Below are 23,308 nucleotides of genomic sequence, written 5' to 3' on the forward strand. Positions count from 1 at the left end.
TCTAGGAATTCTATGAGTCTATAAGTGGAAATGCTCTCTTAAGGTATGTAAGGTTTCACCAAAAGAAAAATCCTCTGGAGGGGAGGCAGAGGGAATGGATTCCTCTGCTTCTAAATCCTCATAAGCAGATAAGGGCATGTTTTCATAATCAGAAATCTCAGCGTCATTTGACTCCTGGTCTGTAGAAGCTGTAGGGGACTGGTCTCTTTTTCTCTTAGAAGGGGAAGGCTGACTTCTCCTAATTAGCGTAATAAGGTCTTTGGCCATTCTAAGCATTTGTTTTTGTGGCATGGGAGCAGGTGCATGCGCTTTGGTCATCTGTTTTCTAGGCATAATGCATACTCTGAGCCTAAGAAACCTGGTAGTTTTGGTTAAAAAAGTAGTAGTCGGTTTGAGTTGAACATCGGTTGAGCAAAGAACTGCCTCAGATGCCGGTGCCTGCACAGCAGCTCCAGACCCAACCAAGGTAGAGACATCCACAGATTCCATAGTCGAAGAAGTGTCTCGCGGCATACCAGACTCCGAATGGGTCTCGGTAGAGGCCTGCAAATCCGCTGAAGCGGGAATCAGGGGCTGCAAAAGCGCCTCACTGAGTACCGGCAGACTGGCGACTAGCTTAACAGAAGTGTCATTGGCAGCTTAGGACCTATTGTGGTCCGTCTCTGTCTTTATCCTTATGTTTTTTCAGAATATTGGTAGTCGGATGGCTTACTGAAGCCATTTCAGAATACGGAAATCAAGAGCAAAAGAATTTAAAGATAAAGAGAGCCCGACGACGAATGGTTCAGGCATAAAACAAGGCACAAAACCGACAGCGAGGAACGTCGTGGTCTGGGCCTAAACAGGTGACGCAGTAAGAATGAAAATCTCTGAGAGGTACTTGCTTTCCACAGGCAAGACAATTGTTAACTTTTTCTGACATCGGTTAGCGCAAGAAAAAAGGATCCCCAATGGGGTACTTAGCTTTAGAAGACTTCAGGATTATTCAATTCGTAAATGAAAATTCAGGTAGTGGCCGTCCGGCACTTGCGAACTGCTTCTGCTTCGGGCTCCTCAGCAAAAAAAACTGATGTAATGGTGTCGGCTGCCTGTTTTTATACCCCTGATGACCTGATGTCAGTCCTGGAGCGACAGCATCTGACACAGAAATACTAAGTCTCTGGTATTCGGGCCAAATGAACTGAGAGAAGGAGAGGGATAATTTCAGGGTCAGGAAGCAGACTCAAGGTCAGCAGTCCAACAGGTGGAGAAGCTAAGGACCAGAAACCCGCAGCAGGACTCATAGCAACAAGAACTGAGTGAATTTTCTGTTGTTTATCTTCTTCTCAATTCACTGAAGCTGAGTTAAAGCTTTTGAATAAAGGTATAGGTTTCATTCCATCTAATGTGGACAGTGTTGTAACAGCGCTGACTGACCTTAGATTGTTTATAAGGAATGTGAGTCTGAAATTTATATTTAAGGATGCACCTGATATATATCTGCAGAGGTATGTAAAAAAACTAGTATGTTTAAACTTGTGAACTGTCCCATTTTAAATGCATTTATGGGGGCATGTGAAAGGGACATATGTAACTATTATATGAAATTTGAAAAAATGAAGCACAACCTTTCCTCGTCTGAGTTTCAAGCTCTTGCGAAATTACAAAACAACAATATTATTAAACAGGCTGACAAAGGATGTGCAATTGTTATTTATTATTTTTATTTTACTTAACATTTGTTTATTGGGGAAAGTCCAACTTGGAACAAAGCCAATTTTCAGGGGAGGCCTGGGGAGAAATGCTCTAGATGCATGTCTTTGTAAAGTGGGAGGAAACTGGAGCACGCAGAGGAAACCCACACAAACTCAGAAAGGACATGCAGCCTCCACACAGAAGGCACCCCCAGCCAAGAATCAAACCGAAGAACCTCTTGCTGTGAGGAGACAACACTACCACTGCACCACTATGCTGTATTTTTGATAGAAATGTGTATAATATGCTTATGCTTGAATTTCTGAGTGACTTTGATAGTTTTGTTGAAGTCCCTCCAGAAGAAGTATTCAAATATATATAAGCAAAGTTAGTGTATTTTTGAGCTGCAACTTAATAATGACGTCAGTACCGAAGTGTTTAATTATTTTACAGTTCTATGCCTTATGACACCTGTTTTGTATGGTCTTCTGAAAATTCATAGGTGTGTACTAAGCTAATGGCCCTGGAGCCTTTACAAGCCTAGCCCATAGGATTACTCTGGCATCATGCCACCCAACCTTAGTTCCCAGTGCCTCTGTCAAATAGACCTACTGGAGTGATCCCTGGGGTGAATTTTCTATTTCCCACCTACTCATCAAGATTTCTCTTGAAGAGGGCCAGTGAGGTGCTCTGCTTGACATGTATGGGAAGTCTATTCCATAGCATGGGCAGTCTTCTAGGCTATGAACCTGTCTCTCAGCATGTTCTGTTATTGTGGTAAAGAGGTTGAGGTCTCTGGAGCATGTGGTGTGGAGGCATTGGGATTTCTTTAGATGTAGCATTTCTAACAGAGCTGGGTCAGACATGGCTTTGTAAGTCAAGCAGAGACTGCCTCTAAGTAGGCAATATGAGACACAGAATAGTTAAGAGTTTTTTCAATCTGTCCATATAGGACAAGTGTTTAAGGCCTAGGATCCTCTTTGTGAGGCAATTTTCGCGGCCTCTCCAGTTGCTGCATGTGTCTAGTGAGGTACATGCCAAATGGGGCATTGTACTCAATGATTGGCCTAATGAGGGAAGAGTAGAGGGAGACAATGATCTCTTTCTTCCTGGATGCAAAACCCTTAGTAATGAGATGTGCCACACAGAAGGGTTTTCTAATGACAGTGGCAATGTGGTGGTCAAAAGAGAGGTTGCTGTCAACCTGTGTACTAGACCTCTTATAACGCCTTCTGTGTTCAGTGGACTACCATCAATGTGGTAATTCATGGGAACTGGGTTTTTCCCAAAGGGGATAACGACATTTTTTGGCATTGAGCTTAAGGCCATGGTTCTGACACCAGTCGTTGGTCTCGGTGAGGCCTTTCTGTAGGATGTCAACATCACTTGGGTAGTTAATAATAGCTCCCAACTTGCAATTTTCTGCGAACTTTGTCAGCCAGAGTCCCTTTGTGTTGGCTTGCACTTCAGAGAAGTAGATACCAAACAGGCAAGGACTCAGGACTGAACCCCATGGGACTCCACTCATGACTGTTCGGCAGTCTGTCTTGGAGTCAGCTACTTTCATACTGTGGGTTCTGTGAGCCAGTTTGCAACCCACCTAGTGATATAGAGTCAGCTACTTTCATACTGTGGGTTCTGTGAGCCAGTTTGCAACCCACTTAGTGATATATGCCTAGCTTAGTGAGTTCTTCTATGATTCTTGAGTGGGGAATGGTATCAAAGGCCTTGGCCAGATCAAGGTAGGCTGTATGAACCACACTACCTTCATCCACAGCTCTGATGACCGACTCAAATAAGTTGAGCAGGCATGATCTATCCTTCACAAAACCAAACTGAGTGATAATCAGAGGTGGAAATTCCCCATATCCTTGTTTATTAGGTCCATGATGATGCATTCCATAGCTTTGCATATCAGACTTGTCAGGCTAATGCAGTGATAGTCCCCAGAGTCTGTAATCACTCCTCCTTTGTGGACAGGGATGACAGTAGCAGTCCACCATTCAGTAGGGACAAAGCCTGAGGTGAGGCTGTGACTGAACAGGGCACACAGGTGAGGTGCCAGTTCACTCTGTAGTTCATGTCGAACACAACCAGGGATATTGTCAGGTCCCATAGAAAGCTGTATTCTTGACCTTGGACAGTGCTGTTTAACCTGCGCAGCAGTAATACTGGGTGCCTGGCAATCTACTGGTATTGTGATTGGTCCTTTGGGGGGAGGGGTAAAGTTGGCACTGAATCTGCCGGCCAGTATATTGGCAATATCTGTTGGCTCGGTATAGGAGATACCATTGTGCAGTAGCTCACAGTAAATCTGGGTATTGCCATGGAGATTATTTATATAACTATAGAATGCCTTGTGGTTGTCTTTACTATCTGCTGCAATTCTGTTTTCATAGCTAATTTTAGAGGATTTGATGAGGGATCTCAACTTTTTGTTGAGGCTGATACGGTAGTTTTTCCAGTCTTGGGACTTCACCTTATTCTGCATCAGTTTACTCCTTCTGTAGTAGAGTTTGTTTATGACAAGGAACCACCAGCTTGGCTTCCTTGTTTTGGAGGAGAGCGTCTTGGTTCTATTGGGTATGGCGAGATCCATGCATTTGTGTATGTGTTCGTACAGTGCATTGGTGTATGACTCGGCGGTCATGCAACTATTCTCCATTTGCATGGGTGCCGTGAAGTTAGCTACCTCTGTTCTTAGGAGCCCAAAGTTAGCTTTGGAGAAGTTTTTCATGGTGGTGACCTTTGCGGGGGTGGGGTGGGAGGGATGTGTATTTCCAAGGTGATAAGTTTATGGTCGGATCTAACCAGGGAGGAGTTGACTATTGGTGTAGAGCAAGAGTCGCCCATGTTAGTAATGACCAGGTTAAGGATGTTGCTACTTCTATTGGGGGTAAGAACGAGCTGGTCCAGGGCATTGGAATTAATGAATTCTAGGAAACGTTGGGCAAGTGTATCGGTACATGAATAATTTTTCCCAATTAATGGAGGGGTAGTTGAAGTCGCCCAGTATGAAGAGTGTTAGGTTGGACCCTAATATTTGTCAGGGTGCTTAGGAACATGGAATTTGAATCTTGGGACATGGTTGGGGACCTATAGCAGGCCGCGACCTGATTTGCTGTCTTACCTAGTGTTAGCTCACCTGAAGTATCTCTGATGCATTATGCTGGGCTACCAGTCTGGAGGTGTGTGCATCCTTTATGAATATGAAAACACCACCGCATTTGGAGCTTCAGTCCAAGTTCTGGGGCCAAAAGGTGTGGAATGAGGTATAACCTGGTTGTGCAGTGGTGTTTTCTGCTGCTTTAAACCACATCTCTGTTACAGCACAAATGTCGATGTTATCCATTTTAAGGAGTGTTTTGAGCGAGTGCATTTTGAGATTTAAACTTCTAGCGTTGAGCAGCATGACCCTCAAATTGTATCTGATTGCAGTTGCTACTGTGATAACTTGATCTTTGGAACACTGCCTAAAAAAGGCACTATAGGGGTGGCAAGAGCCTTGGGCAGTATACGGAAGCCCAGGGGTGATAGATGCAGGCCATCTTGGGCAAAGTATCGAGGTCTGTCAATCATGTCATCCCAGGCTGATACTGGACCCCCTTAGAATGACACCAGAAATTTAGCCAATTGTTGAAATAAATCATTTTCTGTTTCCACTGTGGTATAATTCTGTGTAATGGTAGGAGGCTGCTCAGGGCTAGGGTCATACCCGCCTGGGCTACATAATACGAGAGCTCCTCCACGTCTCTTTTCATGTAGTCCAGGGAGGTAGATCTCAGGTCATTCACACCCACATCTACAATGACAGAGTCTATATTTGTACATGTTGTTGAGGGACTGAGTGCATGCGTTATGTGGCAGATCCTGGCACCTGACAGGCAGCTGACTATTACTTTCTCCTTATTAAACTTAGTGAGTGGGACATCAGTGTTCCTCACTATCGAGTCACCTATGACTAGTGTGTTGGCCATGCTGTTTTGCCTTAGGGGCTTTGGTTGAGTGGCACACTGTTTAGAAGAGTTATGAGTCTCGTGATTAGTGTTGTGTTGTGGTGGTCGAGTGCCATCCACCCATGCATCCTATTGTATCTGGTTCTGGCTGGGTCACCGAATCTATTTTGCACTATTTACAGGTCACTTTAAGTAAATATTTACATAAATTTAAAAGTTTTATTTAAGATATGAAAGATTTTTTACAACAGATATACTGCTGGGTTTAATGAATATCAAGAATGTTGAATTTTTATTTGTAACGCTTGACATTAAATCATTGTTTACTGTGATACCTCTACAATACGGGTTAGAAGCACTATGTGACTTTTTAAGTAAAGCATGTGGCATGGTTGGTAGAGAATGGAAACAACTTATGAATTGACAGAAGTGGTGTTGACTAATAATGTGCTTATGTTTAATGACTGCACATACATACAGAAAAATGGGGTAGTGATGGGCACCCCCAATGGCAAACACATATGACAATAATGTTTTGTGCAAGGAAGAGCAATTTTGTTTATAGTGAACTGCATCCTTTTTATGACAAAATATGATTTTTTAAACGCTTTATGGATGACAATTTTCCTGTGGGTTGGTAATGATGCTGAACTTAAAGTATATATAGAATATTTAAATAGAACCACTAACTTTTTGAAATTTACAGCCCAGTTTTCTGTAGATGCCATTACTTATTTGGATGCGAGTCTAACTAAATGTAGTGGAGGTATTAATACTTCGATACATAGAAAAGAGATACACCCCAACTAATATGTCCACAGAAATAGTATGCATGCCGCACACACTTTTAAGGGTGTAGTCAAAGGACAAATGCTAAGAGCCAGTCAACTAAACACGGATGAGGCCAGCTTTATATTGGAACTGGACAGAATAACCACAGATTTTAAACGCTGTGGTTATAATAACTCATTGTTAAGACGTACAGCAGATGAAGTTATTTTGGAAAACAGGTAAAGTGAGACCCCACTTTTCTAGTAACACTAGCCATGTTATTTCTAGTCATAATTCTATTAAAAATAATAATATATGTTATGACATATAATGGTAGATCTGAGGGTGTAAGAACATTATTAGAAACAACTGGGGTATTTTCAAAAACTTGCCCGAGATGATCAGAATAGTTGGAGAGACTCCCATGTTCTCATATCGCACCTGCCCGAATTTGAAACAAAGATTACGGTACAAGGACTTCACAAATAAAAAGTTGAATATAAGTAGAAAACAGGGTACATTTCCTTGTTATAGTTGCATATGATGTGATAACAAATGCAAATTGTGAATTTATACATCCTAACACTAAGAAGAAATATACTTTCAGGTGTTTTGCAACTTGTAATACCACTGCCACTGTGTATATGGTATGCTGTAAGGTGTGTCAAGTATTCTACATAGGGAAAGGCACAAGTAGGTTGAAGGACAGAATTACTGAACACAAATCTGAAATACGTAGAGAGGTAACAACTAATGCTTTGGGTAAGCATATGAGGGAGAAAGGAAGTACACATACATTTAACTTTAGAGTGACTGACATCAGACAGAAGAAAAAAGGGAGGCGATCTTAACAATGAGTTAGAATTATGTGAATACTCATGGATCATACTTTTAGAAGCTGATTTTTTTCCATTTTTAAATACAGCAGTAAGCATTAAACCTATTTTAAAAAGAAGACAGTTAACTTTGAAATAACATCTTGTGTAGATGGGTCTTAGTTAAATGGTTTACATATTTTATGGATATACTGATTTTCAGTAACATTTTACCTGTATATATGTCTTTAAACTGAAGTGCTTAATACAACTGTGTCACGTGATTAGTCTTAGGGTTTGAATTTACTATTTAAATGAAGGCATTTGATCTCTTCTTTTACACACTAATGAAGGATTGATCTCTAAAGCTTTGTGATTATTTTTTACTGTTTGAAATAAATGTTGCATTTTTCCTCAATGTTTCCAGGTTTTGGAATTTTTCACTACTATACCTGGTGAGGGGAGCCAAATGAATAGCCACAGCCATCGACCTAAGGACTTGAAGAATGAGATGGGCATGGACACTGTCCTGATTCAGTAGAAGGAGCACTTGCTCCCGGATCGTGTCTACCCTGAGCAGGGAAAGAGCCGCAGTCTCTGACACAATGCCCAGAAGAACTCCAATGAATTCCAGCTTCTGACACAGAGGAAGGTTTGATTTGGGAAGATTGACGGTAGTGCCCAGATCGTGAAATAGGCTTAGAATGAAGTCTGTGGCTAGAGAGAGAAGATACTTTGTGAGTGCCATGAGGAGCCAATCGTCTAGGTACAGAAAGACCTAAAAAACCCTGCAGCCGGAGATGGGCTGCTAACATTGCCATACATTTGGTGAACACCTTGGGGGGGGGGTGAGACCGAAGGGCAGGGCTCTGAATTAATAATGACTGACCCCCAGCCAGAAGTGCAGAAAGCTCCTGGAGTGCCTGTTTATTTTTATGTGATAGTACGCATCCATGAGATCTATTGAGCACATCCAATCATCCTTGCGCAGAAGCGGAAGGATAGACTGAACAGTGACAATCTGGAACTTCAACTCCTTGACCGATAAATTCAACTTGCTGAGGCCCAGAATGGAACACAGGTCCCCTGCTTTTTTGGGCACTAAAAAGAAGCGAGTAAGTACCGGAGCCTTGTTGTCCTGTTGGGACCTTCTGAATGGCAGTTTTTTGAAGGAGGCCTTGCACCTCTTTGAAAGCTAACTCCCTTTGGCAGGGTGGGACATACGGGAGTGACTTTTGGATTGGAGGGAGTGACTGAAGTGTATAAAGTATCCCTTGGACACAATGTTTAGCACCCACTGGTCTAAGGTAATAGCAGCCCAAGTCAGGTTGTGCAAGGAGATATGACCCCCGACTGCCTCCAGAGCAGGGCAGTCAGGCAGTGCTTCAGGAGCGCTATGGGGGCTTCTTTGAGAAGGGTTCTCGGAAGCCCTGATTCTGTGGATCCCCTCTGCCTCTGGGGCGACGTCTGCCATCAAATCCCCCTCCCCAGCCGGAGAAAGAGGATTCCTGAGGAGCATCCTGGAAGGAAGACTGTGCCCTGCAGAACCATAGCTTTTTACTACTACTCTGAGTCTTAGAGAAGGAACGTTGGGGAGTAGAAAACTTGACCCCCTTTGTGGACAAGGTCTTTCCCTCCTGCTCACTGCAGGTCAAGGTTTCCCTTACCAAGGGACCAAACAGAGTAGATCCATCAAATGGGGCACTAGAAAAGAACGCCTTAAAGTTGCCCGCAAAGGCGAAGCCAGGCATGACGCCTAATAGCGATGCCTGTAACTGCAGCAAATGAGGTGTCCTCGACTGAGTTTGAGATCAAACTCATCGAGGCATTAGCTAAGGATGTGAGTGTGGAGAGCTTTAGAGAAATCAACTTAAGGCTCTCCAGAGGCAGCAACTTCAAAAGTGAAGAGAAAAGTTCTGAAACCAAATCCACTTGTAGCCGTGTAAAGTGTGCCATGTAATTTGTAGTCCTCAGTCCGAATGTAGCTAACGCATACATGCGCATCCCAAAACGTTCAATCTCCCTAGACTCCCTATTAGGGGGATGGACCATAGAGCTCTGTTCCGTGAACTCTATTAATGGTTGGGGCAACCACAATAGCATCTGCAGGGGCACCATTATTCCATAATGACTTGTCTATGGGGAGACTGAGAAACTTATCTGCCCTCTTGGGGAGCGCCTTCCACGCCCTGCTGGCAATGAGCTGGACTAACTCATCCGCAGGGGGAGACACCCAGAAGGAAGAAGGGCCCACCCCAAAAGCCTTCAGGAACACAGATTCCTCGGAGGAAGGGGTGGGGGAAGACCAACCATCCCACTCTTTCAGGATCTCAAGTCACCAAAGAACACCTCCTTGGATGGTAGTCTGGGGAACCCATCCCCTTCCTTGGAATCCATGTCTTCTGCGAGTGACTCTTGAGGGGAGTCTAGGTGCCTTCTCTTGCATGTCCTCTTCTCTTCCAAGGAGGCTCCTCCACCATGGGCTTTGGGGAGGACTTGGATGAGGAGGATACCCCTATGGGCGTAATGCTCTTCTGAAGGTGATCCCGGGGGTCTGACCCCGGACCGATGATGCAGGCTCACCACCCAAAACAGAACTAGGCAGGGTTGGGTCCAGAGCTGAGGAAGAGGCTTCCAACCAACTGGAGATGGTCCTCTCTATCGCCTGGAAGGCAGATGGACTGGACGAAGCACCACCATCCTCCCCACTGGCCGTGACTGAATGGAACAGGAGGGGAGACCCTGGATGATATCAGTCCCAAGCTATCCAGGACAGATGCCCTCAAGGGAAGGGAACGGTCCGAAAACTCCAGACCGGAACCCCCGTAGTGGCCTCCAGGGATTTCTCAGGCCCAAGGCAAAGCCAACCCAGAGGGCAAAGGGGTGAGCCAGCCAGGGACCCAGGCGGCATGGGAGTGGTGGCACTACCCAACACCCTCTCCTTAGGCAAGCTCTGACCTCAGGGCACTGAACTCCCAGGAGTCAGATGGGAGGAGAGGAGAGGAGATCAGAGGTGGTTGATGAGCCCCTCAGCAACTAGCTAGGGGACAGAAGCAAGCCTAGTTCCATCTGGGCTTCGACAAAGCTCCTCATCATCTGACCAATATCAGATGGGAGAAAACTCCTGATAGGCCAGGAGGAAACTGAAGAATGGCCTGAATGAGTTGAGTGTCTGTGGTCCCTAGATGAGGACCTGCTAGACTTCCTTGGATCTGAGACTCTGGAAGTGGCCGGGGGATCAATAATTATAACCGGCTGCAAGGGAGCAGTTGGATCCAAAGACCTGGTTGGACCTGAGTGTACAAGGTTCCCTGTGGACGGATCCAACAAGGTTGACAGAGCCAAGGGGGATTTTGATCCGATCGGATCTGAGGACCTCTGAGTCTCCCGAGGAGTCGGATCCGGCTAGGGGAGCTGAGGCTCTTGGAGCTGATGACCCTGGAGCCGACACCCCTGAGACTGGACTCGGATCCAGGACACATGGATCTGAGAGCCTAGGCCATTTAGATGGGGGCTTCCTCTTGGGATCCAACAGGGCTTTGGAGGAGGAGCCCGAGACCAAAAGACCCCCTTTGACCAGCCCTTTAAGTATAAACTTATTCCTACGGTGTAGGAGAGCACTGAGATTGAACCATGCATAAATATTATGCTCAAGCTCCAAATGGGGCTCTCCTAGACAGTAGATGCACTCCTCATGTGTAGCTAGCTTCTGACTGCATGAGGAGCAACATCTAAAGCCAGAGGGATCATCAGCCATAACACAAAAAGAAAACCCTGGACAACACAGACACACAGACACAGACACACACATAGCAGAAAAGGAAAGGAAAAGGGTGGTAAAAAACCCTAATGGCCAGCAAAAACTAACAGGGGGGGGGGACCTACTACTAACCCTAAAAATTACTTAACACTAAAACCCCTACTATACAAAGGGGAAAAAGGGATAGAGAGAAACTGAAGGAAACCCCAAAAAATCACTTATCTGAACTAGCGAGGTCAAGCAGCAGGGAACCTTGTCTGTTCACTAATCATGGCAAATGAGATCCGGAGATTATCAGTAACAGGAAGTCATGGGATGGAAGGAGCTCGAGTTCAGAAGCTGTCGCTCACTTTGCCAGCTCAGATCCAATGTCGGATGCAAGACACATCCGTGATCAAAAATCATATGGATAGCATCAGATCAGGAAGTCATGGGAGGGGAGGAGTTCAAGCTCAGGAGTTGTCGGTCACTTTGGTTCATAGGTAGGTATGTACTAGGCTATCTGCCCAAAGGCATTTATAAGCCTAGCTGGAATGTGTTGGCTTTCGCCGCTCCCTAAAATAGTTCCCTGTGCCTCTGTCCAGCAGAGCCACTGAAGTGGTCCCCGGGGTAAATTTTCAGTTGCCGGCTCAGAGCAGAGGTTGGATGCAAGACACATCTGTGACTAATAATCACACAGATAGCATCAGATCAGGAAGTCATGACAGGGGAGGAGCTCAAGCTCAGGAGCTGTCGCTCATTTTGCCAGCTCAGATCCAAGGTCAGATCCAAGAACCATCCGTGATCAATAATGACATGGATAGGTTCAGATCTACCCACTGCAGATGCCAAAGAACTGGTGTCTGACTATTATATACTTACTTCCTTAAAAAAGGCTAGAATCAGAGGCCAGCAATTCCACAGTCAACATAATTATCATTTTAGTTGTCAAATTAAACTTTTTTTTTTTTTCAATCAAACTTTGGATAAGCATCAAATGTGAAAAAGATCAGTATAGCAATAACAAAATATACTCACTTTCAAGTCTAGGCCTCCTGAACAACTACATACATATTCAATACTGACTGAATTATAATATCCCATCAAAAGAAACCCCTCACATACAGGAGGGTTGCACTTGCTTTCAAGTTGCACTAGCATTAGATGATGTCAGTCCAGCATATACTGACAACTACAGTTGTAGAGTAAAAGGGACAAAATGAATAGTGAGGGGCAAGTGTCCAAATAAAAGTGAAGATGCTCTTTAATATTTCTTACATGATCACACCAACCCTCCCCCATAACCTCCAACTGTCCAGCTAACATATGTTTTATTTATAAAACAGATTTACAAACTTCATTTTTCAAAGTATACAGAAAAATGAACAGTTACAACTCAGTTTGATTTCACCAATCAAAGTTACAAGTGTGAATATTAACACACCAAATAAAAATATGTTTTTACCTTACAGACTGGCCACATGTCCCTGAGGTAGACATCATTTTTGGTGGAATAGTAATCCCTGTATACCAGCAAAACAAATTTTGGATTCAAGTCCTTCCAGTCGGCTGTGTCATGAATAAGATACGCATTTGGCCGCTCCCATGGCTCATCATCTGTAACAGGAAAACATATAACACACCTGCAGAAAATGTTATTAAACTTAAAAATAAAGGGAAACCACTCTACTGACAGTACAATATTATCAAGACTTCCCTGAAGACAGATCATGATACTTTAACTGCGTTTATATAAAGCATACACAGACATTTGTTTTGTTCTTCAGAAATATGAAGGAAAGGTATCCCACTAAACTCATGCATGCTGTTTACATCACATAGACAGTACTTGCATTAGAATGAAGTAAAATAAACTCACTAGTAGTTTGGTTAGAAACTTAACTTTACTCTGTTAGCAAGAGTAATGCATCAAATCCCAGTGAAGCAAAGGTAACCTACACACAATTAGGGCTCTGACAGAGCTCTTTGTTTCCAATTTCTCCAATGGTAAAATGAATTCTACTTTTATTATTCAGTTAAAAAATACTCAGGCACATGTAACCTAAAATTATATTCTGTGGTTCTACTGTTTTAATTCATCTCTACAGCTATAGGCAACACATAATGGCCCAACAAGAAAGAACAGAAGTACAAGAAAATTACCAGTCATTTTAATGCTTGGGTTCCTTGCATAACTTTCACAGCTTTGTAAAATATAAAACATTAGACTTATTACAAATGCATACAATACAGTCTCAAACATGTATCTCTCAATGGTTGGGAGGGTGGCCTAATGGTCGGGAGGGTGGCCTAATGGTTAAGGTGTTTGCCTTGCAAACACAAGGTGCAGGGTTTGAGTCTCATAAGGGATAATTGGCTAGGCTTAAAATGGCTCGCAAGGGCAGTTAGCTTAGTACTAATCTAATCTATGAACCTATCTATGAATACTGAATATCAGCTTGTACAGTAATGGCAAAGTTTTATTACTACAGTGGTATAGTGCCCCCCTAGTGACTGCTTTGAGGTATGTGGGGCTATGATGTTTGGGAATTTGTGGGAGAGGGATCCCACACACACACACTTTGAATGGTGGAGGTAATACCCCCTTCTTGTTAAAAGGGAAAGAATAGAGACATACTTGAGGGAAAAAGCCCAAGACTGCAAGATTAAGAAAGGCAAGACAACTGAAAAGCCTTTGAGGTTGACACGTACACAAAAGTTATGTACTTACCATAATGCCAGATCTGTGCCTTCTTCTGTCCTTCTCACCCAGTGGGGTTAACAAATCTGAACACAGCAGTTCAGAATCTTCAGCTCCAAACCACTGCCTCCGCTCCCATAATACACTGTGTGCCTAAATCTCCTCAAATCAAGTTTGGCTTAATCTACCTGACCTACACCTTGAAAGTCCACCCCACAATAATTGGAAATTAGACCACAGTGTCCTGAATTCAGACCTTGGGATGGTCTACAAAGGTCTACCAAAAGCAACAAATTATATCAATGACACTTTGGAAGGGGGACGAAAGGATGGTTGAGACAGACGTAAGAAGACAACCCTGACCTAGCATTATAAGTGCAGAACTTTGGTGTCCAATGTTGTCTTTTCCGACTACCTCAATTTGTGGGACAGAATACCAGCCAGACAATAGGGTGGTACTACAAAAGAACATTCAGAAAAATGGAGGAGCCAAATGATGCTCTGGATCTTGACTGAATAGCCAACTTATAATGGGCTATGAACATATGAACAGAAGATCAAGTGGCTGCTGCACATATATTATCTAGGGTAGTGTGACAAAAAAATGGTGTAGATGAAAACTGCCCTGGTGGAATGGCCTTTTGGCTTCCTGGACAGTGGCATGTGTCTCAATGAATGAACAAAAGAAATACAATTAGATAGCCATCTGGGCAAGGTGACTATAGAAACTGGAGAATACAATTGGGTCATAGAAAATGATGCAAAAAGCTGATCTGATCTAAATTTTTTGAGCCTATCCAAATACCATCTCAACCGACTATGAACATCCAAACTATGATGCATATACTCTTCCTTTTTTACTGAAATTTGGAAAGGAAACTGATAAATGAATAGTTTGGGTCAGATTAGACTCAGAGATCCCCTTAGACAAGAATGATGGATTTGTCCACAAGAAACCCCTTGTCTTTCTGAAAGGTAAGGTACGGAGAGTTACATGACAATGCCTGGAACTCAAACTCTTCTAGCAGAAGTAACAGTGATCAAAAAGAGAAATTTCCAAGAGAGAAATTTCTAAGCTGTTGTATCCGCTAGCTCGAAAGGAACCTTTATCAAAGCTTGAAGAATGAAGGGTAAATCCCAAGGAGGAAGAGAATCCCTTACATAAGGCCTGAGTATGAAGGTCATCTTCAAAAAGGCCCTAGACAGCCCATGAGATGCAATGGGCATGTGCCCTTGACTTACAGGAAAAGCAGACTGTGGCCACCAATAGTGCAATACCTGAGCAAGAGAGCCCCACAAGAAAATCCACAATTGTTTCTGAAAGTGGGGAAAAACAGATCCAGGCCCTTAGAAAAGGCCCAAACAGAAAGTGTTTTCCATTTATTAGCAAAGGTTTTTCTGCTAGAGGGTTTCTGAGACAAGGATAGAATATACACCACCCTTCAGGAGCACTTGGGATCTCTAGCCATGAACCCAAGGACAGTGTAATAGATGAGGCCAGAGAAAGGGGAACCAGTCTTGTTTCGGCTAGAAATGGACTATTCTCTCGGTTGTTCTGCAATGGGCTGCTTTCTGCAGAAACCTGATCATTAGGGACATTGGGTAGGTGTACAGAAGACCCAGAGGCCAACTACGTAGAAGAGCATCCCTTGGTGACTGTCCCTCATGAGGGATCACAGCAAAGAACCTGCCGTATTTGGTGTGGAAGGTGGTTAGCAAACAGATCACAGCATAGCTAGCCCAGTGGCTAAAAATCTGCACCACCATTGATGGACTGAGAGCCAACTCTTGATGCATCAAAATACTGCTGCTCAGACTGTCCACTAAAATGCTGGATCTCTTCAGTATGTGCATTATCAGAAAGTGCTGAGAGGATATCACCCATTGCCACACCCACATGGCTTCGTGTCACAAGGGGTAAGATTGGGTTTTTGTTAATGTACCAAACCACCGAACAGTGGTGGCGCTCTGAAGAGCTATCACACCTTTGGCAAAGCAATCTTGAAAGGTCTGCAGTGCTAAGACAACTGCTCTCATTTCCAAAACATTGATGAGAAGATGGACCTCAGGCGGGGACCAGGTAGTATGGGCTGTGTTTCCTTGGAAATGCCTCCCCAACCCAACCCAGGAGAGAACTGTCTGTGGTCACCATGGCCTCTGGTTGGGAAAGAAACAAAAGGATGACCTACCAAAACGTGATCCAAAGTTAGTCACCAACAGATGTTGTGGCTACAGATATTGGTGAGATGAATCAGAAAGGACACTGGATGGGTATGCAGTGACCCCTGAACTGATAACATCCACCGTAGAACTCTCATGAAGAATCTGGCCAGAGGGGACAAGACAGATCACAGTGGCCATTAAGCCAAGATGATGCAATATTAAGTAAGCAGGTGGCCTCTAAAGTAATGAGACTTGGCTGGCATGAAATTGTAGAGAAGACCGTCTTGAATGGGGTAGCCTGTCAATCTGATTGATGGTACCCAGATGGCAACCTATAGATTCCACAGCTTACTCAAGTTTTATGTTAGACTTCTTGAAACTGACTGTTAAACCCCAGGACATGCACAAATGGAGTTTGAAGTCACTGTAATCAGGCAGACTTCCAGCTATGGGAAGACTCAGAATCCCTGCAGCCTGAGCCACTCTGCTACCACTGTCATGCACCTGGTTAACACCCTAAGGGCAAACGTGAGACCAAACAACACTGCTCGAAATTGGTAGTAACAGGCCCTCAGACTTACGTGCAGGAACCTCCTGAAATGCCTCTGTGATAGGATGCATCTTTGAGGTACACCAAGCACATACTTTCATCCTTCCTCAGTACAGGTCATACAAACTGCATTGTCACCACCTGTTACTTGGTCTATTTGACAAAGAGGTTTAAAATTGCTTAGGTCCAAAATCGGTCTGATGTCTTTACTTTTCTTTGGTACTAAAAAGAATCTTGGACAGACTTCTTAAACTGGTCCAGCGTCCACAACTCTGTCTGTTGGATGGGCTAAATTACTCTCTTCCATCATCAATTTCCTGGTGGCTGCAGTGACAACAATGGCATCCACTGAGGGACCTCTGCTATACCACACTGGGTTCTTTACACACTCCCTGAGACACAAGGTTGATGACTGCATTTACAGGGTGTACCACCCAAGACTTGGATGCGCCCATGCCAAAGGCTTCTAGAAAAAAACAACTCCTGTGAGAAAGGGGCTTTTGGTGGTCCAACCCCCACATCAATTTTAGGAGCTCACAGAAGGAGGCGTCCTTACAGGAGAATTTCAGGGACCCTTCCCCAATCATCAAGGTCAGAGTCCTCAGTGAGAAATTCTTCAGTAGAATCTAAAAGCTTCCAATTGCACTGGCTCCCTCTGGGGAGGGGGTAACAAGAAAGCAGCCGCTGAGGCCTGGGGATGCTCAAAGTCTGTTGCTGCAGTGTGTCCCGAAGGCAGCTCTTGTGAGACTGAGACCCTGGAGAGATAAGAGGACCATTATTTATTTATTTTTTATTTTATTTATTTTACATTTGTTAACTGGGAAATTCCAACTGGACCAAGTCCATTTACAGCAGAGACCAGGGGAGAAAAGCCCCGAAACATTGTTGCAAAAAAAAAAAAAAAAGAGAAGCAAATTTATACAGTGTTATACAAAGGTTAGACATTTTGCCAGACGAACACTGAAAATATATAAAATAATTTGGAAAGACATTTTCCAGGAGAAATAGTCAGGAATTCCATTTAATGTGCAGTTGTATAATGACTGCGACAAAAAGAGGAGCAATCACCCACTATGAGAAGTAGCAACTTATAGCCAGAGTTATTGGCTGGGTTTAATACCGTAGAGGGTTAAAGTGAGTAGCTTGAAAGTTGGAAAAAGAAGGGGGGGAGATGGGAGAGTAAAGGTTAAGTGATACAAGGACATAACCAGGTATTTAGTAGACGTGATACGAGGGAGTTTTTGAATTGTGGGGTGGTAGAGGCAGTGGTCAGAGAATGGGGGAAGGAATTCCAGTTTTTAGCAACAGTGTAGGAAAAGGGATCCAACATCAGAAGAGAGGCACCTGGGTTAGAATGAGACAAAATCCTCACTATGATGTCAAACAATAATGCCAAGGCTGGATGACGAAAAAAGGAACCTATGCTATCTGAGAGAAGCCAAGTTTCATAGGTTCATAGGTTCATAGATTAGTACACCCCATGTGAGAATCAAACCCTGCACCTTGTGTCTGTAAGGTAAACACCTTAACCATTATGCCATCCTCCCACCCATTTCGATTGCCGATGTGGACAGGTCCAATGTCAACACCAGAGCCAAGCTGTCCAGGCTGAAATACCCAACAGCCGGGATAGCTCCAAAAACCTTACAGTCAACCCTAACTCCAGACCCCTTAGCCCTGAGAGAGTGGCTCCAGGAAGCACATGGCTATGAGGAATCTAGAGTCAACTGCATCATGGCAGAAGTCAGTGCAGAGGGCAGCCAAGCTGTTGGCACCAACAAAGTAGTGACATGAGATAGTGTCAGAGCCACAGTCACCAGAACCAAGAGAAGAACCAGGAGGAGGAGTAACAAACGTCAAGACTTTGGAAACTGGTTCCTCCACCCTCAGGTCTAATGGTGAAGGGATGATCTTCAGGTCCCTCTGGGCCTTCAGGAAGGTTCACATTAGCTGATCCAAGTTGATCCCTTGGAGCTCGAGGAGGACCTCACTGACCACGAATAAGCCTTGGAAAAAGGATTAGTGGGTCGAGGCACAAGCTGGACTACCTCATGGCTATGAAAAGAAGAAACCTGGACATAAGGAGGGTAGGTTTGTGGAGAAAGAAAGAAGTTATGTATTTACCATAACATTCCATCTATGTTGTCCATTTTCATTCTTCCTCAACTTGTGGGTTTGGATCCAAACCTCAGATCCAACTCGGCCACTTTCTATAGCCCTAGGATCCAATTCTCAAGCTCCTTCCCTACCCACAATGCCTCATTATCCCAGATTACCTCAGATCGAGCTTGCTGCTAACATACGACAGTACATCTATCTCTATATACAGATCTGAAACGGGTAGGAAAGGTTCAGGGACTCAAACAGGAATTGAATTCATACCTATCTTCAAGTCTTCTTAGTTATGGACTGGGAAGGAGGGAGGGAAGGTTGAGGAAGAATGAAAATGGACAACAAAGATGGGATGTTATGGTGAGTACACAACTTCTTTGCCTGATGCTGTATTTTCATTCATTCCTCAACCTGTGGGACAGAGTTCCCAGCTACAATAACCTCAGGTGGTCCTCACGGAAGGACATTTCGGAGCACTGTGGAACCAAAAGCAGCTCTATTTCTACAGACAATATCCAGTTTATAATGTACAACAAAAGTATGCGAGTTCAACCAAGTAGCAGCCGCACAAATGTCCTCAATCGAAACTCTGGACCAAAAGACTTGAGATGTAGACATAGATCTAGTAGAATGAGCCTTGTCATGCTGAATTACTGGAATACCACTGGAAGACTACACATGGGATACGGAACCTGTAATCCATTTAGCCAAAATTATTTTGGACACTGGCTTTCCCATTCTAACATTTGAGAAGGAAACAAATAGCTAGTCTGTTTTTTGGAAAGTTTTTTTTTCTATCTAGGTAAAAAATGCAGTTGTCTATTTAGATCTAGAAGATGAAGAGTATATTCACCTTTGTTTTGAAAATTGGGAAGAAAACTAGGACCTGATTGATACTGTTTTTGAAGGCAACTTTGGGCAAAAAGGAAGGATCGGTATGCAAGGTAACTATCTTTATGAAAAATCAAACACAGGTGTTTAGATGACAGCACGTGCAATTCAGATACCCTTCTAGCCAAAGTGATGGCTACCAAAAAGGCAGTCTTCCATGAAAGCTAATTTAAGTCTCCTTGGCTGAAGGTTCAAAAGAAGGTTGCACAAGAACTTGTAACATCATGGTCAAGTCCCAAGGAGGAGTGGGGTTCTTTATAGGAGGTCTAAGTAAAAAGGTACCCCTGAAGAAGGTCTTACACACAGTTTAGATTATGCCAGAGAGATGAACTGCCCCAATACGATAACTCAAGATGGCTGTCAGCTGCACCTTAATAGCAGAAAAATGTGCTCCATATTGGAAAATAGAAGCAAGAAAAATTTAGAACTACCAGGACAGGAGCTGTAAAAGGGATTAAATGTTTTTGATGAGCTCATATCGAAAACCTCTGCCATTTGCTTTTATAAAATTTTCTGGTGGAAGCTTTATGTGATGATGTTAAGATCCTCTGAACTGGTGAAGAAAAGCCTGGTGTTTCTAGTGATCATCGGAATTGGAGAAACCATGTGGTTAGTTTTAGTCCTGAAAGATCTGGGTAAAGCTGCCCTGAAGGATGGGACAAAAGGATTTAACCTCTGTGCTTTCTGAAGAAACTCAGGTATAAGGGGTAGAGAAGGGTAAGCATAAAGAAGAGTGGATGGCCAAACATGGACTAGAGCATCTGTCGGTGACTGTCCTGGAGGAGGGATCAGGGTAAAGAACCTACTGCATTTGTTGCAGAAGGGTAATACAAAGAGGTCGGAGCAGGGTTGACCTCATTTGTGGAAGATCATGTCTGCCACTGATTGGTTTAGAGACCACTTGTGAGGCATCAGGATAACTCTGCCGAGCCTGCCAGAATGTTGGGCTTCCAAGGAATGTGCATTGCAACTAGGAAGTGGTTGGCAGAAATCGCCCATTGCCAAACCCTCACTGCTTCTTGACACAGGGTGCAAGATCTGGTTCTTCCCTGTTTGTTGATGTACCATACAACAGACATGTTGTCCATTTGGATCACAATAGTCACTAGAGGAAGAAAGCTCTGAACTGCTTGCAACGCTAGAAGCACCACTCTCATCTCTAGAACACTGATATGCAAACTGACCTCTTGTATCGACCACGTGCCTTGGACCGGCCAACCTTAAGTAATGCCCACCACCCCAGCTGGGAGGCATCAGTAGTCAATGTGGAGTTGGGGGGAAGAAGAACAAAAGGTCATCCTTGTTTGACTTCTTCCGTGTGGAGCCACCACAGAAGTCCTTGCACACTCAGAACAATTTGATTGGAAGACTGAGGGGTAGAAGTGTAAAGATCATTGAACCGCCAGCATCCATTGAAGGATTCTCATATGTAAGCGTGCTGTTGGAATCAAGGTTATTGTGGTAGCCATCAAACCTAATGCTATGACTACTAGACTTGCCAGGGGTATTGGAATGTCTAGAATTTGTCTGATGTGCAATTTTAAAGTGGATATCCTGTCTGGAGGCAGGTAGGTGAGACAATTGGTTGTGTCTAGGCATGCTTCTATGAAGTCTGTCAACTGTATGGGATGTAGCTGTGATTTCTGCATGTTCATCATGATGCCCATGGTAGGGGCTAAGTGTAGCAGATGCCTGGTTGATGCGGTCAGAAGCCAGTCATCTAGGTAAGGAAACATGTTGAATCTATGCAGTCTCAAGTGAGTTGCTACTACTGCCATGCATTTGGTGAACATCTTCGGGGCTGTGGTGAGACCAAAGGGGAGTACTCTGAATTGATAATGACTGGCCCCCAGCCGGAAGCAGAAAAACCTTCTGGAGCAGCTGTTCACTTTGATATGGTAGCACGTGTCCTGAAGGTAGAATGAGCACATCCAGTCATAGGTTGGTACTAGGCTATCGGCCCTAGTGCCAATATGAGCCTAGCCATAACAATTCCCTGGCTATTTCTTCCCACAGTATTTGCTTTCATAATAGTGGCAGAATGGACGGAAATTCAAATTGTCTACTGATTTGTTTAGGAATGTTAGGTCCAAGATTGGCCTCGGGTCCCTAGTCTTCTTCGGCACTAAAAATAACCTTGAGTAGATTCTGGATCTGCTTTGGTCTGGTGGGACCCTCCTGGATGACTCTTTTTCTAGCAGCTTTGTAATCTGTAATGCTGCTTCCTCCCTCTGAGTGGAACATCAGGAAGATTTTTCTTGGTTTTGGTAATTGGAAAAATGGAATAGAATTATCCTCTGGATAGGATCCTTTGCACCAAATAATCATTTGTGAAGGCTAACCAGGCGTCTGGCTGCAAGGATAAGCACTCCTTGATGGTCTCCAGAGAGGGGAAGTCGGTCAACCTCGCAAGAGCACTGAAAGGATCTATCCAAGAAGGAATCCAGAGATCCTCAACTCTGCGGACTCCTTCTGCCGAATGGGTGGCGTCTACCATTATAGTTGTTTCCCACTCTGCCTCTGCGGAAAAAATCTCTCTGTGATTCCTGAATAGGACCTTGAGACTTATTGAAAAAGAAGTTATGTACTCACCATAATGTTCCATCTGAGTAGGTAACTTCATTTGTCAGCAACCTGTGGGTATCGGATCCGAGCCAGCAGCTTTATTCAGCTAAGATCCGAGCTCCAAGCTCCTCCCCTTTACCCATAACCCCCTGCCATCCTTCTCTGTCCTCAGATCGAGTTTGCTTGGTATTATAGAATACTACAACCAAAGGATCAACTAAACATCCTAACCTAATGTCATCTGATACAGGGAGCACAAAGTTCCTAAAAAGGACGGACTACAGGTTAGGGGGACGGAGGGGGGGGTGGCTGCTGACAAATGAAGTTACCTACTAAAATGGAATGTTATGGTGAGTACATAACTTCTTTATCTGAAGTAGTTAACTTCATTTGTTCATCAACCTGTGGGACAGAGTCCCCAGCTACCAAAAACCTTGGGAGGTCCTCATGGAAGAATATTCCGGAACACTGCAGAGCCAAAGGACGCCCTCCCTCTGGAAATTATATCCAGCTTGTAATGGGAAATAAAGGTATGGGATGAAGCCCAAGTGGCTGCTGAACAGATGTCATCCAAGGACACCCTGGACCAAAAAGCAGCAGAAGTGGAAATCGATCGAGTAGAATGGGCGTGAACTCTGACAGGGTCTGGTCGGCCAGAACTCTTATATGCAAGAAGTATACATTGTGAAATCCATCTGGACAATGTAGCTTTTGACACAGGTTTACCCAAAAAGGGTTTAGCAAAGGATACAAGGAGTTGCTCAGATTTCCTATGATCAGCAGCCCCATGTAAATAGAATCTCAATTGTCTGTGCATGTCCAAAAAATGTAATTTGTATTCACCTTTGTTTTGGTAATTTGGGAAAAAAACTGGTAAATTGATAGATTGATTAATGTTGGACTCAGAGGCGACTTTAGGTAAGAAGGAGGGATTGGTCCTGAGGGAAACTCTATCTTTATGGAAGACCAGATATGGAGGTTTGGCGCAAAGGGCTTGAAGTTCTGAAACCCTTCTAGCCGAAGTGATGGCAATGAGAAAGGCTGTTTTCCAAAATAAGTATTTAAGATCCACCAAAGCTGCAGGTTCAAAGGGGGGGCCAGTAAGAGCCTGAAGAACAAGGGTTAAGTCCCACGGGGGAACTGCATCCTTAACAGGAGGCCTTAACAGGAAAGTACCTTTTACGAAAGTTTTGCAGATCTTAGAGGAAGCTAATGAACTGAGATCACTTCCCACATGAAAATGTGAAATTGCTGCTAATTGGACTTTGACGGTGGAGAAGCTGGCACCCTGATCAAATAAGTGTGACAAAAACTCTAATACAGCTGGTATCGGGGCTGTAAAGGGATCCATATGTCTATGTTCCACCTATA

At 43.9% G+C, this 23,308-nt stretch overlaps 1 protein-coding gene across 2 annotated transcripts in view; it reads right to left on the reverse strand.

The window, feature by feature from the left end:
- The window catches only part of GBA2 (glucosylceramidase beta 2), a 2,751,058-nt gene that overhangs the window by 581,180 nt on the left and 2,146,570 nt on the right, over positions 1 to 23,308 (reverse strand). For both annotated transcript variants that reach the window (XM_044078535.1, XM_044078526.1), the window contains exon 12: positions 12,421 to 12,572. In XM_044078535.1, the coding sequence (XP_043934470.1) occupies positions 12,421 to 12,572 (152 nt within the window). The remainder of the gene's footprint in view (positions 1 to 12,420; positions 12,573 to 23,308) is intronic.

Source organism: Protopterus annectens, chromosome 1.part1, assembly GCF_019279795.1.
Source record: "Protopterus annectens isolate FY-2018-M chromosome 1.part1, PAN1.0, whole genome shotgun sequence".
NCBI lineage: Eukaryota > Metazoa > Chordata > Ceratodontiformes > Protopteridae > Protopterus > Protopterus annectens.